This window comes from Bufo gargarizans, chromosome 1, assembly GCF_014858855.1.
Source record: "Bufo gargarizans isolate SCDJY-AF-19 chromosome 1, ASM1485885v1, whole genome shotgun sequence".
NCBI lineage: Eukaryota > Metazoa > Chordata > Amphibia > Anura > Bufonidae > Bufo > Bufo gargarizans.
In genome coordinates, this window is record NC_058080.1 from 316,753,825 (window position 1) to 316,775,841 (window position 22,017).

A 22,017-nucleotide genomic window follows, 5' to 3' on the forward strand; every position below is an offset into this window, starting at 1 on the left:
TGGAGTTGCAGGAGAAATTGGAAAAGATGCTAGAAGATGTGAGTTATTTCATTGTTCTTCATCTATATTTTCCTTTGGGCTCTATTAGATAATCCATCTAAGTCCCATAGTTAAGCAAATATATTTTTGACAGTTAGTGATATCTTTGTGTATAAGCAGGCAGTAATAGAGTCATAAAATATGGTTATAGCACATTTAAATATATGGCTAATGCACACCTTTACAACCATTTTTTATTATCCCACTAAAAAGTTGAAAAATTGAAACCACTTTCTAATAGGTCTTAATGAAGAATGTCCTTTACTTTTGTTTCTCCAGCCGCTGTGCAGACTAAGCCCTCTGTAGAATCTTGCTTTGTGTGAACGTATAGCCAGATGGAGAATGACTGCAGGGTCTGATAGCATGGTCTGCATAGGAGCTCTAGGAATAAAATGCCATTTCTCACTTGTGTCATTGGGGGATACAGAAGATCGTGGGGATGGCTGCTGGCAGTAGGGGGCGACACAAATGAGAAAGTGTTAGCTCCTCCCGCCGGCCATATCCCTTCTGTAACCAAGCAGTATGAACAGCCAGGAGAAGCCAATGGCAGATAAACCATAAAAGCAGGAGGATGGATCAGACGACAAGGCAAGGACTAAGATCATAAATGTGCCGTCACTTTGGGGCTGCTTTGGAACGTCCCATGGTCTTTTCTATCACCTAATGAGACACAATCAAGGAAATGGGGGTTTTGTGACTCGCCTGTAAAATCCTTTTTCCGCTACGTTCATTCCTTATTTTTCTGTGCACTGAAGCACTACTTTGCGAATGTGTTAGTCAGGTTTTCATGCTCAGTATATCTATGATTCTAGAAAATACTATTATGGAGTGACCAACGTTTTATTACGTGAAGCAGCAATATCTTCGCTTATCTTGGTGATTACTTCATTTCTGTTTCTCTGCTTAAGGCCTACAACCGCTCAGAGAGTGAAGAAGTTGCTTTCATTGTTCAGCTGGCAAGAAAGTTGCTGATGGTTATTGCACGTCCGGCAAGACTCCTTGAGTGTCTGGTAATGAAGCCCTTATAGCAAATTAAGTCTTAAAGGGAGTCTTTCACCTGTTTTTCACCAATATAACTAGGAGCACTGCCCCACAGAAGATTGCAGACACATCCCAGACATACCTGTGTGCACTTTGTGTCTGTATTCCATGTCCATATATTCTGCTGGAAACCAGCTCCCAAGCGCCCAGCTCTGCTGCTGCAAGTGCCCAAAGCAAACCAGACTGAAGAGGGGAGGGCTGCTTTAGTCGCTCATATCTTGGGATTGGTACCAACATGTATACTCTGAACTTATTTCTGGCATTCCAACCTTTCAAACTATACCAGAACCACAGCATTATATCCACTATGTCAGAAGATATAGCCGTTAGAAATCGAGTCAGGAGTGAAAGCTGTTTTTACTTTCACTTTCAGTTGGGCACTTGGGAGCTGTTTTCCAGCAGAATAAGGCAGAATGCACACGGCCGTGAGCGGTCCGTGGAACCGCGGCCTGGATTCCTGCTGAGAGCAGGAGCGCACGGCGTCATGGGTTGCTATGACGCCGTGCGCTCCCTGCTGCCGCCACAGTACATAATACACTGGTATGATCTATACCAGTGTATTACTGGAATCCCGGCCGCGGTTCCATGGACCGCTCACGGCCGTGAACAACGACCGTGTGCATTCGGCCTAAAAGTGCTTTTCCTGGACATGGAATACAGACACAAAGTACACATAGGTATTCCAGGAATGTGTCTGCAATCTTCTGTGGGGCAGTGCTCTTAGATATATTGGTGAAAAACAGGTGACAGACTGCCTTCAAGTTACATTTATGGGAATACATCCTTACATGACATAATTATTTATCCCAAAATATCTTTTATTTTAGTTTTTTTGTGTTATGCACACCTTCCAAGTTACCCTCAGAATTGCTGTCTTAATGACCATTGAATTCTGTGTGCATAAGGTGTCTGCACGTTTATTATGCAAAGAGGTATCTTTCAGGGAAAGTGAACTCGCTAGTGACACCTTTTTAGAAGAGGCCCCCTATGAGTCAAAGTCTGACTTTTTAACCTCTTCCGGACACATGACGTACCGGTACGTCATGTATAGTTCCGATCACCGCCGCCCGGCGGGCGGGCGGTGATCAGGACCCGATGCCTGCTGTTGTATTTTTTGAGATTGTAAGGTGACAAAAAAAATCGTTTATTTAGCGGCGGCTTTATTTTTTCCACTTTTTTTTTTTTTTTATCCCACTTTTGGGGGTCTAATCCCTTTACAATGCATTTCAATACTTCTGTATTGGAATGCATTGGCTGTATGAATAATACAGTGTGTTTTATTCATACAGCTTCCTGCCTGTGAGATCCAGGGGGCTGTATCTCACAGGCTCATCACCGGAAGTCATCGCGCTGCCTTCCATGCCATCGGGTCCCCCTTACAGCCACATGGGGACCCGATGGCACGCCCGATCACCGCCGCAACCACAGGTAAAAGCCGCAAACCGCAGGTCTGAATTGACCTGCGGTTTGCAGCGATTGCTGACCCGCGTCGGGGGTGGGGGTAAATTTTGGTATTTTTTTTATAAATAAAAATTATTATTTTTTACTTCATTTTACCATTGTCATGAAGTACAATATGTGACGAAAAAACAGTCTCAGAACGGCCTGGATAAGTCAAAGCGTTTTAAAGTTATCACCACTTAAAGTGACACTGGTCAGATTTGCAAAAAATGGTCTGGTACTTAAGGTGAAATAAGGCTGTGTCCTTAAGGCGTTAAACAAGCTTCGGGACATGACTAGGGAAGTTGGCTAAGTATCCATCCGCAGACAGATGTTTTGGAGTGCTTGCCCCTCATCACTACAGAGTAGGATGCTGACTGGCTGAGTGCAATGCCTTGGATGCAGCCATGGCAGTGTGCTACTTCTCTTTATAGTAGCTCTGTCCCCAGAATCAACCCTGTTAAACCAGACATACTGCCTGGTAGGGCTCATCATACTGATTAAAACTATACCTTTCTTTTGTCTGTATGCTAATCAGCTGCAGAGAAATATGCATGTTATTCATACGCTAATGACAATTTTGAGCACCAGGAGGCGGGGCTAAATCTGCACACCCCTCCCTCCACTTGATTAACAGGGCTAGACATGCTAAAGGCAGAGCTGTGTCCTAGCATCTACATATCATATTCTCTATGTACTATAGCTTTACCACATTGAGGTCTGCTCAGAAAGCTAATATACTTATTAGGGATCGACTGATATTGATTTTAATTTTTTTTTTGAGCCGATACCGATAATCGGTGAACTTTCAGGCCAATAGCCGATAATTTATACAGATATTTTATATATTATAATATTTATTATACTAGTTGGTAGTCACTGAGGTGGTGAAAGTTTGCATTTGGCAACAGTATATTATAAATGTACGGTAAAATATAAATGAATAAAGCCCTTAGTTGGTAGTCAATTTATAATTTTACATTTATAATACAGACGTGGACAAAATTGTTGGTACCCTTTGGTCAATGAAAGAAAAAGTCACAATGGTCACAGAAATAACTTTAATCTGACAAAAGTAATAATAAATTAAAATTCTATAAATGTTAACCAATGAAAGTCAGACATTGTTTTTCAACCATGCTTCAACAGAATTATGTAAAAAAATAAACTCATGAAACAGGCATGGACAAAAATGATGGTACCCCTAGAAAACACAGAACATAATGTGACCAAAGGGACATGTTAATTCAAGGTGTGTCCACTAATTAGCATCACAGGTGTCTACAACCTTGTAATCAGCCATTGGGCCTATATATATGGCTCCAGGTAATCACTGTGTTGTTTGGTGATATGGTGTGTACCACACTCGACATGGACCAGAGGAAGCAAAGGAAAGAGCTGTCTCAAGAGATCAGAAAGAAAATTATAGACAAGCATGTTAAAGGTAAAGGCTATAAGACCATCTCCAAGCAACTAGATGTTCCTGTGAGTACAGTTGCACATATTATTCATAAGTTTAAGATCCATGGGACTGTAGCCAACCTCCCTGGACGTGGCCGCAGGAGGAAAATTGATGACAAATCTAAGAGACGGATAATCCGAATGGTAACAAAAGAGCCTAGAAAGACTTCTAAAGAGATTCAAGGTGAACTTCATGCTCAAGGAACATCAGTGTCAGATCGCACCATCCGTCGTTGTTTGAGCCAAAGTGGACTACATGGGAGACGACCAAGGAGGACACCATTGTTGAAAACGAATCATAAAAAAGCAAGACTGGAATATGCCAAACTACATGTTGACAAGCCACAAAGCTTCTGGGAGAATGTCCTGTGGACAGATGAGACAAAAATCGAAGTTTTTGCCAAGGCACATCAGCTGTATGTTCACAGACGAAAAAATGAAGCATATCAAGAAAAGAACACTGTCCCTACTGTGAAACATGGAGGAGGCTCTGTTATGTTCTGGGGCTGCTTTGCTGCGTCTGGCACAGGGTGTCTTGAATCTGTGCAGGGTACAATGAAATCTCAAGACTATCAAGGAATTCTAGAGAGAAATGTACTAGCCAGTGTCAGAAAGCTTGGTCTCAGTCGCAGGTCATGGGTCTTGCAACAGGACAATGACCCAAAACACACCGCTAAAAACACCCAAGAATGGCTAAGAGGAAAAAATTGGACTATTCTAAAGTGGCCTTCTATGAGCCCTGACCTCAATCCTATTGAGCATCTTTGGAAGGAGCTGAAACATGCAGTCTGGAAAAGGCACCCTTCAAACCGGACACAACTGGAGCAGTTTGCTCATGAGGAGTGGGCCAAAATACCTGCTGAGAGGTGCAGATGTCTCATTGACAGTTACAGGAAGCGTTTGATTGCAGTGATTGCCTCAAAAGGTTGCGCAACAAAATATTAAGTTAGGGGTACCATCATTTTTGTCCATGCCTGTTTCATGAGTTTATTTTTTTACATAATTCTGTTGAAGCATGGTTGAAAAACAATGTCTGACTTTCATTGGTTAACATTTATAGAATTTTAATTTATTATTACTTTTGTCAGATTAAAGTTATTTCTGTGACCATTGTGACTTTTTCTTTCATTGACCAAAGGGTACCAACAATTTTGTCCACGTCTGTATATCAGTGCCAAATGCCAATTCCCCCCCCTCCTCACTGACTTTATTAACCCCTATCAGACCTCAGATCAGACTTGACTTTATTTATCCCCTATCAGACCTCAGGTCAGACTTTAATTAACCCCCATCAGACCTCGGATGAATAAAAAAAAAGAAAATCGCCTCTCCTGCGCCGCGGCTCCTCTTCATCTCTGGGTCCGGTGTCGCGCTCCCCTGTGTTCTTCGGCCCGCGCTGCACTGTCACCTGACAGCGTGCAGCGCCAGGTCATAGTGCGTGCACTACATCCTGACTCTGTACGGGGTCAGGACAGTGCAGCGCGGGCCCCATCAAAGACCAGGGAGGGTGAGTATCGGAAGCGCTTGCTGCGCTTCTTCCCTGCTCCCGATGCATACTAGTGAGCGCTTCCATAAGCGCTCACTAGTATTCGCTTTATACGCATTATCGGCAAGGTTAGATGCCGATATCGATGATGTGTAAAATCCTTTTTTTTTTTTTGTCAAATCTTTTTATTTGAAGACAAGAATCTCCATGTTTTTATATTTTACAACACAGACAACAACAAGCATTACAAATAAACCCCCTCCCAACCCCCCCCTCCCCCCCTCCCTCCCCTCCCCAATCCCCGAAGTCCAGGTGCAGTCCATCTTAGAGACATCGCGCAGCAAAGTCCAGGATACGGTCTACCCCGCGCTCACTCTGCGGGCTAGCCCGCTCATACATACTCCATCCATTTAACTGACCGGATCCGGAATATGCACTACCAATCACAGTCTCCTCACACTCTACCTGCTCGCCCCTTTCTTAAACAACTAAATGGAAATGTTCAATCCATGCAGACCAAATTTTGTTGAACTTTTTGTTATTTCCCCTCTTCTGATATACATAGCTCTCAAGCTTTACCAAAGTGTGAACCGCCTCCACCACCTCCTGCACCTCTGGTGGATCTGCAGCGATCCAGCGGGACGCTATCCGCTTCCTGGCCTGATATAGAACACGCTGAATTGCCAACTTAACCTCCTTCAGTCCCGAAATCCCACCAGTAAATCCTAACACACATAGCAGAGGTAATTGGACAACAACAATCCCATAAACCTTCTCAACGAGGTCTGCCACATCCTTCCAATATCTGCGCAACCGCGGACAGTTCCACATTAAGTGTATGAGATCAGCAGATGTAGCCCCACACCTAGGACATTTATCATCGGCACGAAACCCTATTTTATGCAACATTTTTGGTGTCCTATACACCCTATGAAGCAGTAGCAATTGTGAAACCCGATGGGCCTCACTGACCGCTACCTCGGGGAAGTCAGTAAGCACTTTTTCCCACTGGTCCTCTTTCAGTTCTGGAATATCCTTTTCCCATTTTTCAAACAGGCACAGTGGATTCCTTTTTTGTATAGCCTCCATGAGACTTAGGTAATGCAGCGAAATCACTCCCCCAGAACCGCCCCCAGTAGCCGTGAGGTCAACAATCAGATGCTTCTGGGCGGGCAACAGCTTCTCCCGTCGCTCCTGCACTTGCATGGCATGTCTTACTTGCAAATATATATAAAAAAGAGCTTTAGGCAAGCCAAACTCCCGTTGTAGAGCAGTAAAGTCCTTGAGGGACGTCCCTTCGAATAGCTGCCATAGTCTATCCAGACCAAATTTCCTCCACGCCCTAGCGCTGGGGACCTTGTCTAGTTCGTCATATATGATATTCGGCCATATGGGAGTAAATTTCGTATAACCCGTAACACCTGCCAAATTCCTTGTCTTCCACCATACCTTATGAATCATGCCCAACAACTCATACCTCCTTCCTATGTCCTTGAAAGTGCCATCCTCTAGCGCCGATAGGAGGCACCCCCTTTTAAGCAAAAACTTGACTATCTCACCTGTTCTATTAACCTCCACCTCCTCTCCCCATCCCCTAATGTGCTGCATTTGGGCTGCCAGATAGTACACCATAGGATCAGGGACGCTTAAACCTCCCTGGGTCTTAGGTCTGCTCAAAGTACTCAATTTTATACGTGGGACTCCCTTCTTCCAGATTAGGTCTCTAAAAATGGCATTGATAGCGTAAAACACCTTCATTGGGATCCACACAGGAGCATTATGCAGCACATAAAGAAGCTGTGGCATAAGAATCATCTTGATCAGGTTTGTTCGGCCAGCCATAGATAATGGGAGCTTAGACCAAGCCTGCACCTTCTTCCTGAATTTATCTAGTAGCGGCATCACATTTAGATCTATAAAATCACTACTGTTCCTGGAGATCTGTATCCCTAGATATTTGAAGCTAGACACGGACTGCAACCCACCAATCCTGACAGGATCCGAAGAAACATCTCCAGCCAGCGGCAACAGGACTGACTTAGTCCAATTAATTTTCAGGCCCGAGATATGTCCAAAGCCATCAATTATCTCCATTGCAGCCGGTAGGGATGTCCTCCAATCATCTAAAAACAAGAGCAGGTCATCTGCGTATAACGCAACTTTCTCTGTTACTGACCCATATCTAAATCCCTTAACCTCCGTGGATGAACGCAGTGCCTCCGCTAGCGGCTCAATTGCCACCGCAAACAGTAGCGGCGACAGCGGGCACCCCTGCCTGGTACCCCTCTGCAATATGAACGATTCAGAAATGTATCCGTTTACCTGCACTCTGGCCGAAGGGCATGCGTACAGCATTTTCACCCAATCGATGAAGACTGACCCCACCCCCAATTTTTCCAATACCTGGAACAAGTAGCGCCACTCCACGCTGTCGAATGCTTTGGCCGCGTCAAGAGACGCGACCGCTGCATTCGAGGCGTGAACCTGGCCCACCTGGACATTTAAATGTAATCTCCTGATATTTACCGCTGTCGACATATTTGGCATAAATCCTGCCTGATCCTTATTAATAAGCGATGCAATGACTGAGTTAAGCCTATTAGCCAACATCTTGGCCAGCAGCTTAACATCCGCCTGCAACAGTGAGATGGGCCGATATGACTCCGCCTCCATCGGATCCTTCCCCGGTTTTGGTATTACAACTATAATCGCCTCATTCATTGTGTCGGGCAGTTTCCCCCTCTGCAGGGCTTCATTAAACACCTCCAATAACTGGGGCAACAGGATTGGGGCGAATTGCTTATAAACTTCTGCTGGCAGGCCATCACTCCCCGGGGCTTTATTACTAGCCATATCACCCAGCGCTATTTCCAACTCTCTCAAAGTGAAAGGGCCATCCAGCAACACTCTCTGCTCCCGATCTAAAGTAGGCATTCGTAGGGGATGGAGGAAGCCTGTGATGTCCGCTTCCGTAGCAACAGTTTTAGAAGTGTAGAGGTCTCGATAAAACCCAGCCAATACCTGGGATATCTTATCCGTGGTCACCTGCACCGTACCATCCGTGTCTCGCAGTGATGCCAAGTAATTAGAAGTCTGCTGTGCTCTAGTGACCAGAGCCAACAATCTACCCGCCTTCTCCCCCTCCTCATAATACGTCTGCTTCAGAAAGAACCGTCTATTACGGGCATTACGGAGCAGGCGGTCATCCAGCTCTTGCTGCGCCTCTTTCCACTGAAACTCGCGTTCCTGTGAAGGGTTATCCACATACTCATGCTCAGCCACCTCCACCGCCAAAAGCAGCTGTCTAGTTAGGGCACTATTTTCCTTCTTACGGCCATTAATTTTGGCAGCTAGCACTCCTCTCAGAAACGCCTTCATTGTGTCCCAAACTACTATTCTACCAGCTGACGGGAGATTAAGCTCAAAAAACTCTTGAAGAGCGTCCCTGACATCTGACATATCAACCAAGACTTTCAACCAGTAGGGATTAAACCTCCAAACACTGGATCTGCGCGACACGGATGGCACCATCTGGAAGGTCGCCACAATCGGCGAGTGGTCGGAGATCCGTCTAGGCAGATACCTAATATCCTCCATCAAATAGCCCATTGCCTCATTGCCCAGAATGAAGTCAATCCTGGACAGGGACCCATACGTGCTGGAACGACAGGAGAACTGCTTAGTGTCTGGGTACCTCAACCTCCAGAAGTCCAAAATGGATGCCTCCCGAAGTAGTCGGCCGAAGGGAGTGAGATCGCTGCTGACAATCCGTGGAGATGCCTGAAATTTATCTATGGACAAACATGGTACACAGTTAAAATCACCCATCACTATGGTAGGCACTGTAGGCCTTTCCGCCATCAATTCTATAATTTTTTTCATCACCTGGGAGGAATATGGCGGGGGAATGTAGACACCAATGATTACACACTCTACAGAGTATAAGGAGCCATGTATATACACGTACCTGCCCTCCCTATCGATAATCTGGGAGATACATGAAAACGCAACAGAACTGTGCACTAATATGCTCACCCCCCTCGCATAGGCAGAATAGGTGGCATGAAAGCAGTGGCCGGCCCACCTCGGTGTGAGAATGCTGGTTTGTTCTGGTAACAAATGGGTCTCTTGGAGACAGCATATCAGGGGCTGGTACTTTCTCATGCCATCTAGCACTGCTCGTCTCTTATTGGCCTCCTTAATCCCCCTAATATTCCAACTAAAGAAAGTCACTCTACCTGCCATTAGTCTTAAACAACCATCTGTGAGTGAGGCGGATCCGCGCTGGACCTATCACGTCAACATGCCTCAGCTGCAATTTCTGTCCCACTCGAATAGCGGGTACCTGAATTTTCCTGCACACCCTGGCTCCAAAGTTAACATCATCCCCCAACATTTGAACAAAGACAAGAGAGACAAACCAGACAGACAACATAAGGAAAGGAGACAAAAAACGAAAAACTAATACAGAAACACACACAACAGACCTGCACTCGATAGGTCTAAAACAAGGTCACTGGTGTGTCCAACAGGTCCCTGCTCACACTCCCGGAGGGACTGCAGGTTCAAAGAGTCAACCTTGTCGGAACCACCAGTTCCTCGGTACAGGTAGGACCTCTAGTGGCGAGGCGTAGCTGATTCTATCTTCTAGAGCTATGTATTGCCCAACAAGGTACTCAATACACAGACTCCTGTCCCCTCGCAACATCTCACCCATAAAACTGCCTGCTATGTATCGAACCCACAATAGAAGTGACATTTATAAAGCACAATAACATGAACCAAATTTGCCTATTGAGCAACTAATAGTAGAAACGCTAATTCTGCACACATGTCTGCCATTCCTCCTAAACACCTCATTTCCACCACACCCTCCATTCAGTCATGCACACTGAACCATTATGATCGCCCATCAGCCATCCTCCGCCTGCGGATCAGCATTCCTCAGACGATTCTCATGACTGTCCACCCATCGGAGAGCCTCCTTAGGATCCTCAAAGAAGTGGGTACGGCCCAAAGCGACTACCCGCAGCCGCGCTGGAAACAGCATCGAGTAAGGGATATTCAATCCACGTAGCCGTCGTTTTATGTCTAGGAATCTCGATCTTCGCTTTTGGACCTCCAAGGAATAGTCCGGAAACAGCGACACCCTTTGACCACCGATGGATAGATCAGGTTGTTCGCGGGCTTTACGTAGAAGTATATCCCGATCCTTATAGTGCAAAATCTTCATAAGAACTGGCCTCGGTGGAGCACCTGGAGGTAACGGCCTGGTAGGGACTCTATGGGCCCTCTCAACAGCAAAGAGAGGAGTCAGAGTCTCTTTTCCAAAAGTGTCCCTTGCCCATGCCTCAAAGTAATCAGTCGGGTTAGGCCCCTCCACCTTTTCCGGCACTCCCACTATGCGCACATTGTTCCTCCGCGACCGGTTCTCAAGGTCGTCTTGTTTGGCCAGTAATAGCGCAATTTTCTGTGAATGGTCACCAGAGGCTCTCTTGAGGGGGGGTACAGCATCCTCCAATTCCCCCACTCGGCCTTCCAGGGCTGTTGTACGGTCTGCCAATCTTTTCAGGTCATGCCGCACTATGGACACATCTTCTTTTATGGAGCCCACTTGCATCCTCAGGGCCGTCAACGACTTCCCACACTGCGTAATAGCTTTCAGCACATCTTTTAGGGTAGGCTCCTCTATATCCGAGTCCACGCCATCCGTATCAGCGCACGATCGCAGCGCATCATATCTGTTAAAGCTGCGGGGAGACATATCACGCTCCCTATCCTCCTCTCCCCCACGGTCAGGGTCGGGCAGAGACGATGGTTTGCCCCGCTTCCCGCTCATATCGGGTAAGTCCAGGGGGTCTGTTACATGCGCAAACCTCCCCAACCTGGCAGCCGCTTCCCGCTGTATATCTTTTGCGCGATCGCTGCGTCTCGGCGTGTCCGGCCCGGCGCCATCTTGCAGCTCTCTGGCCTGGCCTTTAGGGTCCCTTTTTGGGGCCATCTCGGCTCGAAAAACGTCCACAAGGGTCTTAAACTGGAGCGGGCAGTCGTCAGCAACTCCGGGGCTTTAGCTCAGGCAGATGAATGCGGATTTAGAGGGTTCTTATCAGGATAAACTGTCGAGACTATGCGGGAGCTCTGCTTAGCACGTCCACTCACATCCTCCGCTGGCCACGCCCCCCGATGTGTAAAATCCTTAATATCGGCCGATAATATTGGAACTTCCGATAATCGGTCGATCCCTTGTATTGCTTCTGTATTCACAGGGACAATATGTGATTATACAGGCACCAGTAATATGTTGGCTTATACGCATAGAAAAGACACATTGTTCTATATGACAATGGTTATAGCTTAGTGCTTAATTTTGTGTGTAGAGATCCAGGTTTAAATCCTGGGAGAGACTTGCATACACTTTTTTTTTCATTATTTTTTTTCCCTCTATCATTTAACCCATAATAAAAAGCTGTACTATAATAAATAATATAATAATAAAAAGGCTTACTATATTGAGAATAGTGTTGTTGTTTTTTTGTTGAGTTTTTGTTTAGATAACTGAAAAAGATTACTGGTTTATTCACAGGTGCAATATTTATGAGCTTTTTAAGCCTAAAAACATTATTCTCAATATGCTAAGGATATAGGGGGGAATTTATCATAAGGGGATTATTTGAAGTCTGTTTTCCTTAAGTCTGCCTTGTAGTACTTTATACTACATTTATCAAATGTCTCCTGTAGTCTCCTTAAACCTAACACCTTTGTCTAGAAAATCTACTCCAGTTTTCCTTTTCCACACTCCTCCTGGAGTAAGATTGTGACTTTTTTTTTGCAACTTTTTAAAAGGTCTCAATGATAAATCTGGCGGGCGGCGTGACACTCCTTAACATGGCTAACCACACCCACTTTCCCACCCACATTACAAAACTGGATTGAGTGGTGTAAAAATGCAAAAGTCGTAAAATCTTTGCACAAGCAAGTGCAAAAAGTTGCCTGGAGTGAAGGAATGATAAATCGGGGTTAAATGTGGAAGAAAAAAAACCTGGAAGTCTCTGCCAGGATTCAAACCTGGGATCTCTACATGCAAAACCTATCACTACACTATAGCCTTACCACACAGAGTAGACAGTTTTTTCTATGCTTGTAAGGCTACTTTCACACTTGCAGCAGAGTTATCCGGCAAACAGTTCCGTCGCTGGAACTGCCTGCCGGATCCAGCAAAACATATGGCATTTGTAAGGATCCTGATCAATCTTAAAAATGCCTGATCATTTAGAAAAATGCATTGAAATGCCGGATCCGTCTTTCTGGTGTCATCTGGCAAAACGGATCTGCCATTTATTCTTTTCACCTTTTTTTCGGTCTGCGCATGTGCAGACCAGAAGGATGGTTCTGGCATTCCGGTATTTTGAATGTCTGATCCGGCACTAATACATTCCTATGGAAAAAAAAAAATGGCAGATCCGGCATTCAGGCAAATGTTAATTTTTTGGGCCGGAGATAAAACCGTAGCATGCTGCGGTTTTATCTTTTGCCTGATCAGTCAAAATGACTGAACTTAAGACATCCTGATGCATCCTGAACGGATTACTCTCCATTCAGAATGCATGGGGATATAACTGATCAGTTATTTTCTGGTATAGAGCCCCTAGGACGGAACTCTATGCCGGAAAAGAAAAACACTAGTGTGAAAGTACACTAATACATATTACTGGTGTCTTTCTAGTCATATATTGTGCCTGTGAATAAAGCAGTAATATGTAGATTAGCTTTCTGAGCAGATCTCAGTGTGGTGAAGCTATAGTACATAGAGTATATAACATATAGATGCTAGGACACCGCTCTGCTTTCAGTATATCTAGCCCTGTCAAACAAGTGAAGGGGGGAGTGTGCAGAGCACAAGGGGTGTTACAAAGCAGTGCTCAAAGGATTCAGCCCCACCTCCTGGTCCTCAAAATTTGATATGAATAAAGATACTGATTTCTCTGCAGCTGTTTAGCATATAGACAAAAGAAAGGTACAGTTTTAATCTACATGATGAGCCCTATGTCTAGTTTAATAGGGTTGATCCTGTTGAAAGAGCTGCTTTAAACACACCAGCTATGTATGGAGACTTTGGCAATGCTCCATGGTATGGAGGCTTATAGGCAATGCTCCATGGAGGAAAAAAAATGCAGGTTTTTTTCCTGGGATAGCGTACCATTTTTGGTAGTGTCACCTTTTGGAAACTGCTTTTTCCCTGGGAGATACCTCTTTGCATATTACGAGTCATTGTACCATGGAGCATTGCCAATAAGACTGCACAGCTGGTCTCTTTAAGGAGATCCAGTACCCTGCCTAAGGCCTCTTGAATGGGGTCCTCGATCGTCTGTCCTGCAAAAAGATAGGACAAGCTCTATCTTTTTGCGGAAAATAAGCATGGAACGGAACCCCACGAAGGCACTCCGTAGGGTTCTGTTCCGTGCTTCCGTTCCGCATCTCCGGATTTGTGGAGCCATTCAAGTGAATGCTGAATGCACAAGGCTGGTGTCCTGTGTATTGCGGACCCACCATATGCGGGCCGCAATACTGCCACGGGGGACACACGGCCGTGTGCAAGAGGCCTAAGCTGCATAGCTGTTAATATGTCATAAATGAATCTAAAATGGATACCTTCCAGTAAAAACATAATGTCGGAAGAAAGCATTGTACTTGCCTATTAGTCATTCTTTCCAGACCTCTAGTGAATAAATTCCTATCCAATCTGTTTGCCAAAAATGTATCCAAATTAACTGCACATGCTTGGGCAGATCCATTATCACTTACAGACTAACGCCACTTTCACATGGTCAGTATTCAATCATTATGTTGCATCAGTATTTGTAAGCCGAAACTAGGAATAGATCCTTTACCATAAAAGTATAGTTTTAAGATTTGTACCCCTTCCATGTTCTCTACCCACTCCTGGTTTTAGCCTATAAATACAGATGTAAAATACTTACAAAATATTGACCGTGTGAATTCCTTATGGGGTACAGCCATGTGGAGCAGAATTTCCACAGCAGAATTGCCACTGAATTTCCACAGGTTTTACCCTATGCATTGCAGAGAGTGAGACCTTTGGTAATTTGCAGAATGTCGGTAGAATTTCTTTTTTTTTTTTTTTTTTTTTTTTTTTTTTAACTCATCCTCTTTGCTGCAAATCTTTCCACGGTGGAAAATCTGCAGCATATACATCACGTTTGGCCATACCTTTTACAATTATGAAGGGCTGGTGATACAAACCGGATTCCCAAAAAGTTGGGACACTATACAAATCGTGAATAAAAACTGAATGCAATGATGTGGAGGTGCCAACTTCTAATATTTTATTCAGAATAGAACATAAATCACGGAACAAAAGTTTAAACTGAGAAAATGTATCATTTTAAGGGGAAAATATGTTGAATCAGAATTTCATGGTGTCAACAAATCCCCAAAAAGTTGGGACAAGGCCATTTTCACCACTGTGTGGCATCTCCCCTTCTTCTTACAACACTCAACAGACGTCTGGGGACCGAGGAGACCAGTTTCTCAAGTTTAGAAATAGGAATGCTCTCCCATTCTTGTCTAATACAGGCCTCTAACTGTTCAATCGTCTTGGGCCTTCTTTGTTGCACCTTCCTCTTTATGATGCGCCAAATGTTCTCTATAGGTGAAAGATCTGGACTGCAGACTGGCCATTTCAGTACCCGGATCCTTCTCCTACGCAGCCATGATGTTGTGATTGATGCAGAATGTGGTCTGGCATTATCTTGTTGAAAAATGCAGGGTCTTCCCTGAAAGAGATGAATGGGAGCATATGTTGTTCTAGAACCTGAATATATTTTTCTGCATTGATGGTGCCTTTCCAGACATGCAAGCTGCCCATGCCACACGCACTCATGCAACCCCATACCATCAGAGATGCAGGCTTCTGAACTGAGCGTTGATAACTTGGGTTGTCCTTGTCCTCTTTGGTCCGGATGACATGGCGTCCCAGATTTCAAAAAAGAACTTCGAATCGTGACTCGTCTGACCACAGAACAGTCTTCCACTTTGCCACACTCCATTTTAAATGATCCCTGGCCCAGTGAAAACGCCTGAGCTTGTGGATCGTGCTTAGAAATGGCTTCTTCTTTGCACTGTAGAGTTTCAGCTGGCAACGGCGGATGGCACGGTGGATTGTGTTCACTGACAATGGTTTCTGGAAGTATTCCTGAGCCCATTCTGTGATTTCCTTTACAGTAGCATTCCTGTTTGTGGTGCAGTGTCGTTTAAGGGCCCGGAGATCACGGGCATCCAGTATGGTTTTACGGCCTTGACCCTTACGCACAGAGATTGTTCCAGATTCTCTGAATCTTCGGATGATGTTGTGCACAGTTGATGATGATAGATGCAAAGTCTTTGCAATTTTTCGCTGGGTAACACCTTTCTGATATTGCTCCACTATCTTTCTGCGCAACATTGTGGGAATTGGTGATCCTCTACCCATCTTGGCTTCTGAGAGACACTGCCACTCTGAGAAGCTCTTTTTATACCCAATCATGTTGCCAATTGACCTAATTAGTGTTAATTGGTCTTCCAGCTCTTCGTTATGCTCAAATTTACTTTTTCCAGCCTCTTATTGCTACTTGTCCCAACTTTTTTGGGATTTGTTGACACCGTGAAATTTTGAATCAACGTATTTTTCCTTTAAAATGATACATTTACTCGGATTAAACGTTTGATCTGTCATCTACGTTCTATTACAAATAAAATATTGACATTTGCCATCTCCACATCATTGCATTCAGTTTTTATTCACAATTTGTTTAGTGTCCCAACTTTTTTGGAATCCGGTTTGTACATTCAGTTGGTGATGAAGAAGGAAGCTGAAAAGCACATGGAGATGACACATTTGGATATTAAAGGGGTACTCCAGGAATAAAAAAAAAGAAAATACTTCAATATTGTTTTATAATAAATATATTAATAAATACCTTTCATTACTTAGAATGGTTCGTTTTGTCTAGGGAGGAATACAATGGCTACTGTCCTATCAGTACACACACAACCTGTCCTAATCACACAGGAGGACAAGTTACTTCACCAGAATGAGCCATAGTGCTGCCTCATCCTCCTCACTGCTCTGCTTGTCAGGAATCATGATCCTGAATACAGGTGAATCTCTGTGGGAATGGAGATGATGAGGAGACATGAGAGGAGGGTGAGGTGTGGATAATGAGCAGCAGCACTTGTTTACAGTCTCCGTTACCACAGCAACACATTACCACAGTCTGTCCTGTCTGTACTTCATGTCTCCTCATGAACTCCATTCATACAGAGATTCAGCTAAAGTTCTTCTCATCTGTATTCAGGATCATAATCCCTGACAAGTAGGAGAGGAGGATGAACTTGTCCTCATGTGTGATCAGGACAGGTTTTGTGTGTACGAATAGCACAGCGGCCATTTTAATAATGAAAGGTATTTGGGAATAGATTTATAATAAAGTAATATTTAAGTATTTTCATTTTCTTAATTCCTGGAGAATCCCTTTTAAGGTACCGCTTAAGAAACTAAACACAAAAGTAATCTTAGGCTACTTTCACACTAGCGTTCGGGGCTCCGCTTGTGAGTTCCGTTTGAAGGCTCTCACAAGCGGCCCCGAACGGATCCGTCCAGCCCTAATGCATTCTGAGTGGCTGCGGATCGGCTCAGAATGCATCAGTCTGGCACAGTTTGTCCTCCGCTCAGCAGGCGGACACCTAAACGCTGCTTGCAGCGTTCGGGTGTCCGCCTGGCCGTGCGGAGGCAAACAGATCCGTCCAGACTTACAATGTAAGTCAATGGGGACGGATCCGTTTGAAGTTGACGCAATATGGCTCCATTTTCAAACGGATCCGCCCCCCATTGACTTTCAATGTAAAGTCAAAACGGATCCGTTTGCATTATCATGAACAAAAAATAAAAAATTTAGATTTTTTTTTTTTGTTCATGGTAATGCAAACGGATCCGTTCTGAACGGATCTAAGCGTTTGCATTATAGGTGCGGATCCGTCTGTGCAGATACCAGACGGATCAGCACCTAACGCAGGTGTGAAAGTAGCCTTAGTTTCAAGTTTGCCTCCAGTTACATGCTGAAACTAAAGCTGGTGCATGTGGCACAGAGGCTGTAGGGGACACTTGGAGTCCTGTACTGATCTGTAGTACAGAACTGGAGGCAATCGGGATACGGTGGGGGCCCCATGCACTTCTATAGGTGATATATAGTGTCTGTAATATATATAATAAAAAAAACGCTTTACTACATCCGTATGGAATTGGCCTTTTGGTGATATCATTTTTTCTTCTCTCTAAAGCCTTATGCACATGACCATATCCAGATCTACAAAATATGGATGCGGTCTGTGTTGCAATATTATAAGAAATTCCAGCCGTTGGGTAAAATTTCAAGGCTTTATTTGATCTCTCCAGTACAAGACACACAGGCAGGCAAGACTCCACGGGTTTTTGGGGACCCATTGACTTCAATGTGTCTACGATCTGCATTTTGCAGAAAAGTATAGGACCTCTTCTGTCTGTCTGCGGCATAGTCTTATGCAGAAAGATAGACTATGAGGGTCATTTACGATCTGAAATATGTTTATATTAGGCATATTTCTGGTGCAAGGTTATTTTCTCTGCCTGTTTTAGGCATAGAAAATGTTCTAAATGTAAGTCAGCCAGGAAGCTGGTTTACATTTACACTAGTGTTGGATAGCACCTTACGTAAATTCGGCAGATCCACCGCCAGCACAGGAGTTTATTAAGACCAGTGTTTAAAATGCTAGTTTTAATAAATCGCCCCCCTATGTCCGCAAAATGCAAACCACAAACCCAGTGTAAATAATAGGTCCGCAAATAAAATGCAGATTCGTGATTTGTGGGCTACAAAACGGATAGGATTGTGTGCATGAGGCATTATATATATGAGAGAGAGAGAGCTGTTTCTACATATACAAAATAAGAAAATTTTTTAAGGAGTATTCCTCTAATTTCAACATATCCACAGGATAGGGGATAATTATTAGATTGTCCGGACCCCCACTGATCATAAACATGGGGACTTTCTACCCTTTAGGGTCCCCTGAAACTGATGGAGTGGCAGGTTGGACATTCGTTAATAAACGTAAGACCTCATTGGTCCCATTTATTTTTATGAATCTTTCTTCTGTCTCCCATACAATCTTGTCTATACAAATCTCGCTTTTGGTAGGTATATTTTAGGTTTACATCTAACTGCCATATATTGGTTAAAAACAAGTTAAGGATATTGGCATTTTTTGGCAGTTGTAACAACAAAGGCTACTTTCACATTAGCGTTCGGGGCTCCGCTTGTGAGTTCCGTTTAAAGGCTCTCACAAGCGGCCCCGAACGCATCCGTACAGCCCTAATGCATTCTCAGTGGACGCGGATCCGCTCAGAATGCATCAGTCTGGCAGCGTTCAGCCTCCGCTCCGCTCAGCAGGCGTTCGGGTGTCCGCCTGGCCGTGCGGAGGCAAACTGATACAATGTAAGTCAATGGGGACGGATCCGTTTGAATTCGACACTATATGGCTCAATTTTCAAACGGATCCGTCCCCCATTGACTTTCAATGTAAAATCTAGACAGATCCGTCTGTAGCTACTTTCACACTTAGAATTTGTTCTACAATATAATGCAGACGGATCCGTTCTGAATGGATCCCATCGTCTGCATTATTTGAGCGGATCCGTCTGGGCAGACCCCAGACGGATCCGCTCTGAACGCAAGTGTGAAAGTAGCCTAAGTCCACCGCTGTACTTATTGTCACTTTAGCCGTAGCATCTTGGCATCTGACAATAGATATCATATTCTGCGTGTAGTAGACTTTGTGTCTGAATTCTGTACAATTTATGTCTAGGAATTTGATCCAGAGCAATTTTACCACCTGTTGGAAGCTGCAGAAGGTCATGCCAAGGAGGGCCAGGGTATAAAGACTGACATTCCACGTTACATCATCAGCCAATTGGGGCTCGCAAAGGACCCATTAGAGGGTAAGTTCTAGATTGTCATTTCATCTTTCTTTTTAGATAAATATTTTTCTCCTACCTATGCCCTCTGTGCCTATTGAAAATGTTATTCTATAGTTTTATTCAAATAGCCTACTTTATTTGCAAAAGTGTTCATTATATAGCCCAGCAGTCAAGAGCATGAAAGTTCCCATCAGATTACTTTTGAGAACATCAGCAGAAATGGGCTTGTCTGCAACATATATTCTGTATACTACACTCTGGCATCTTATTATCAGAATGCTTCCATGCTTTAGAAGCGGCCTCCTGATACTAGCAGTTTACAGGAGGATTGTTGTTTCTGAAATACTAAAGAACTGCATGTGTAAGAGCTGCATGGTCACCACCAAGTGAATAATATGAATCTGACCTCCTTCTCTTTACAGAGATTGTTCAGCTGGATAACTATGACGCAGAATCCACACTGCAGCTGGAGCAAGAAGAATTTCAAGATGTAAGACGTCTGAGCAATGAACAATGCATACTGTCATATTCTTATGTGCTGTAAGCTTATACGCTCCACAGGGGCTCACAGCCATGGATTCTCTGTTTTGCTTTTATATACACTGTTTACCTAGTATTTCACAACGTTCTTTAAAGGGGTTTTTCCGAGACGCTGATATTGACCTATCATCATTATCAAATTGGCAGGGGTCCGGTACCCCCACTGATCAGCTGTTTGAGGAGGCCACAGCACTCTTAGTTCTGCTGCCTCCTCACAGCTAACCTAGCTCAGCCCCATTCACTCGCTGTGGCCGTATGAGGGCTTGTTTTGGGGGGACAAGATGCACTTTCTAATGGCATAATTTACGTTGGCAAACAATGTGGTGGGAAGTAAGAGAAAAAATCCAAATGGGCTACACGGCAGATTTGGCTGCAACAAGTCATATGCCAAAAGATGGCTACAGCCTTGAGCTACTACTGTACTGTACATTGCAGCATAATGAAAGTGAATGGACACGAAATCCAAACCTGCTGGATTTCTTGCTACTGTCAGATTGCAACGTTATCCCGTTCACTTTTATAATGCTGCGATCGCATTGCTGTGATCTTTGGCTGCATGACGTGTTGTGGCTAAAGTTGTCATGTAGCCCCAGCCTACAGGGTGAAGCAGTATTTATATTTGATACATTTCATCCTAGTGATTGGATCTTTGCTTTGTACATTACTAGTTTGATGTGTACATATGTTTATTCAGGACCCGATTTTATTATTTTTTTTCTTTCAGACTTGTATTTTAAGTACACCTAACAGAAAGAAACCAGGAGAGAATGATTTTGAAACGATCAAACTGATCAGCAATGGCGCCTATGGGTATGTGATAGGAAAAAAATGTTTTTCACATATGTTAGCATTTACCTTTTAGATTTAAAATAATAAAATGCATTCCACATGTAATTCCAATTTTGGTGCAACTATTCTTATGTCTTTATGTTGTGCCGTTCCTTTATTACTTCAAACAGAAGTTATGAATGAATTGCTAGCAGTCTGCAGTAAGGGTACAGAGGGGTAGTAACCAGTTGGGGGGGGGGGGGGTGTACATGCACAGTCTGAAAATGGCAGCACTGACTGGATAGAGTGAGTCTGTGCAGGTACACCCCACCCCTCTGTACCCTTACTGCAGACTGCTAGCAATTAATTCATAATTTCTAGTTGAAATAATAAAGAAATGGCACAACATAGAGCCATAAGAATAGATGTTCCAGAATTATTATTACACGGGGAATGCATGAAGCTATTAAAACAGACATGTCAGGAGAGGTGACGGGTCCTACCTCTTTAACCACTTCAGCCCCGCTAGCTGAAACCCCCTTCATGACCAGAGCACTTTTTACACTTCGGCACTACACTCCTTTCACCGTTTATCGCTCGGTCATGCAACTTACCACCCAAATGAATTTTACCTCCTTTTCTTCTCACTAATGGAGCTTTCATTTGGTGGTATTTTATTGCTGCTGACATTTTTACTTTTTTTGTTATTAATCAAAATGTAACGATTTTTTTGCAAAAAAATGACATTTTTCACTTTCAGCTGTAAAATTTTGCCAAAAAAACGACATCCATATATACATTTTTCGCCAAATTTATTGTTCTACATGTCTTTGATAAAAAAAAAAAAATGTTTGGGCAAAAAAAAAAATGGTTTGGGTAAAAGTTATAGCGTTTACACACTATGGTACAAAAATGTGAATTTCCGCTTTTTGAAACAGCTCTGACTTTCTGAGCACCTGTCATGTTTCCTGAGGTTCTACAATGCCCAAATAGTAGAAAAACCCCACAAATGACCCCATTTCGGAAAGTAGACACCCTAAGGTATTCGCTGATGGGCATAGTGAGTTCATAGAACTTTTTATTTTTTGTCACAAGTTAGCGGAAAATGATGATGATTTTTATTTTTATTTTTTCTCACAAAGTCTCATATTCCACTAACTTGCGACAAAAAAAAAATAATTCGAGGAACTCACCATGCCCCTCACAGAATACCTTGGGGTGTCTTCTTTCC

The 22,017-nt window shown here is 43.8% G+C and overlaps 1 protein-coding gene across 1 annotated transcript in view; it reads left to right on the forward strand.

Annotated features, from left to right (window-relative positions):
* Positions 1–22,017, forward strand: part of MAST3 (microtubule associated serine/threonine kinase 3) — a 132,742-nt gene that overhangs the window by 45,789 nt on the left and 64,936 nt on the right. The window contains exons 2-6 of the mRNA XM_044278494.1: positions 6–38; positions 948–1,049; positions 19,367–19,499; positions 19,901–19,968; positions 20,743–20,828. Of these exons, the coding sequence (XP_044134429.1) occupies positions 6–38; positions 948–1,049; positions 19,367–19,499; positions 19,901–19,968; positions 20,743–20,828 (422 nt within the window). The remainder of the gene's footprint in view (positions 1–5; positions 39–947; positions 1,050–19,366; positions 19,500–19,900; positions 19,969–20,742; positions 20,829–22,017) is intronic.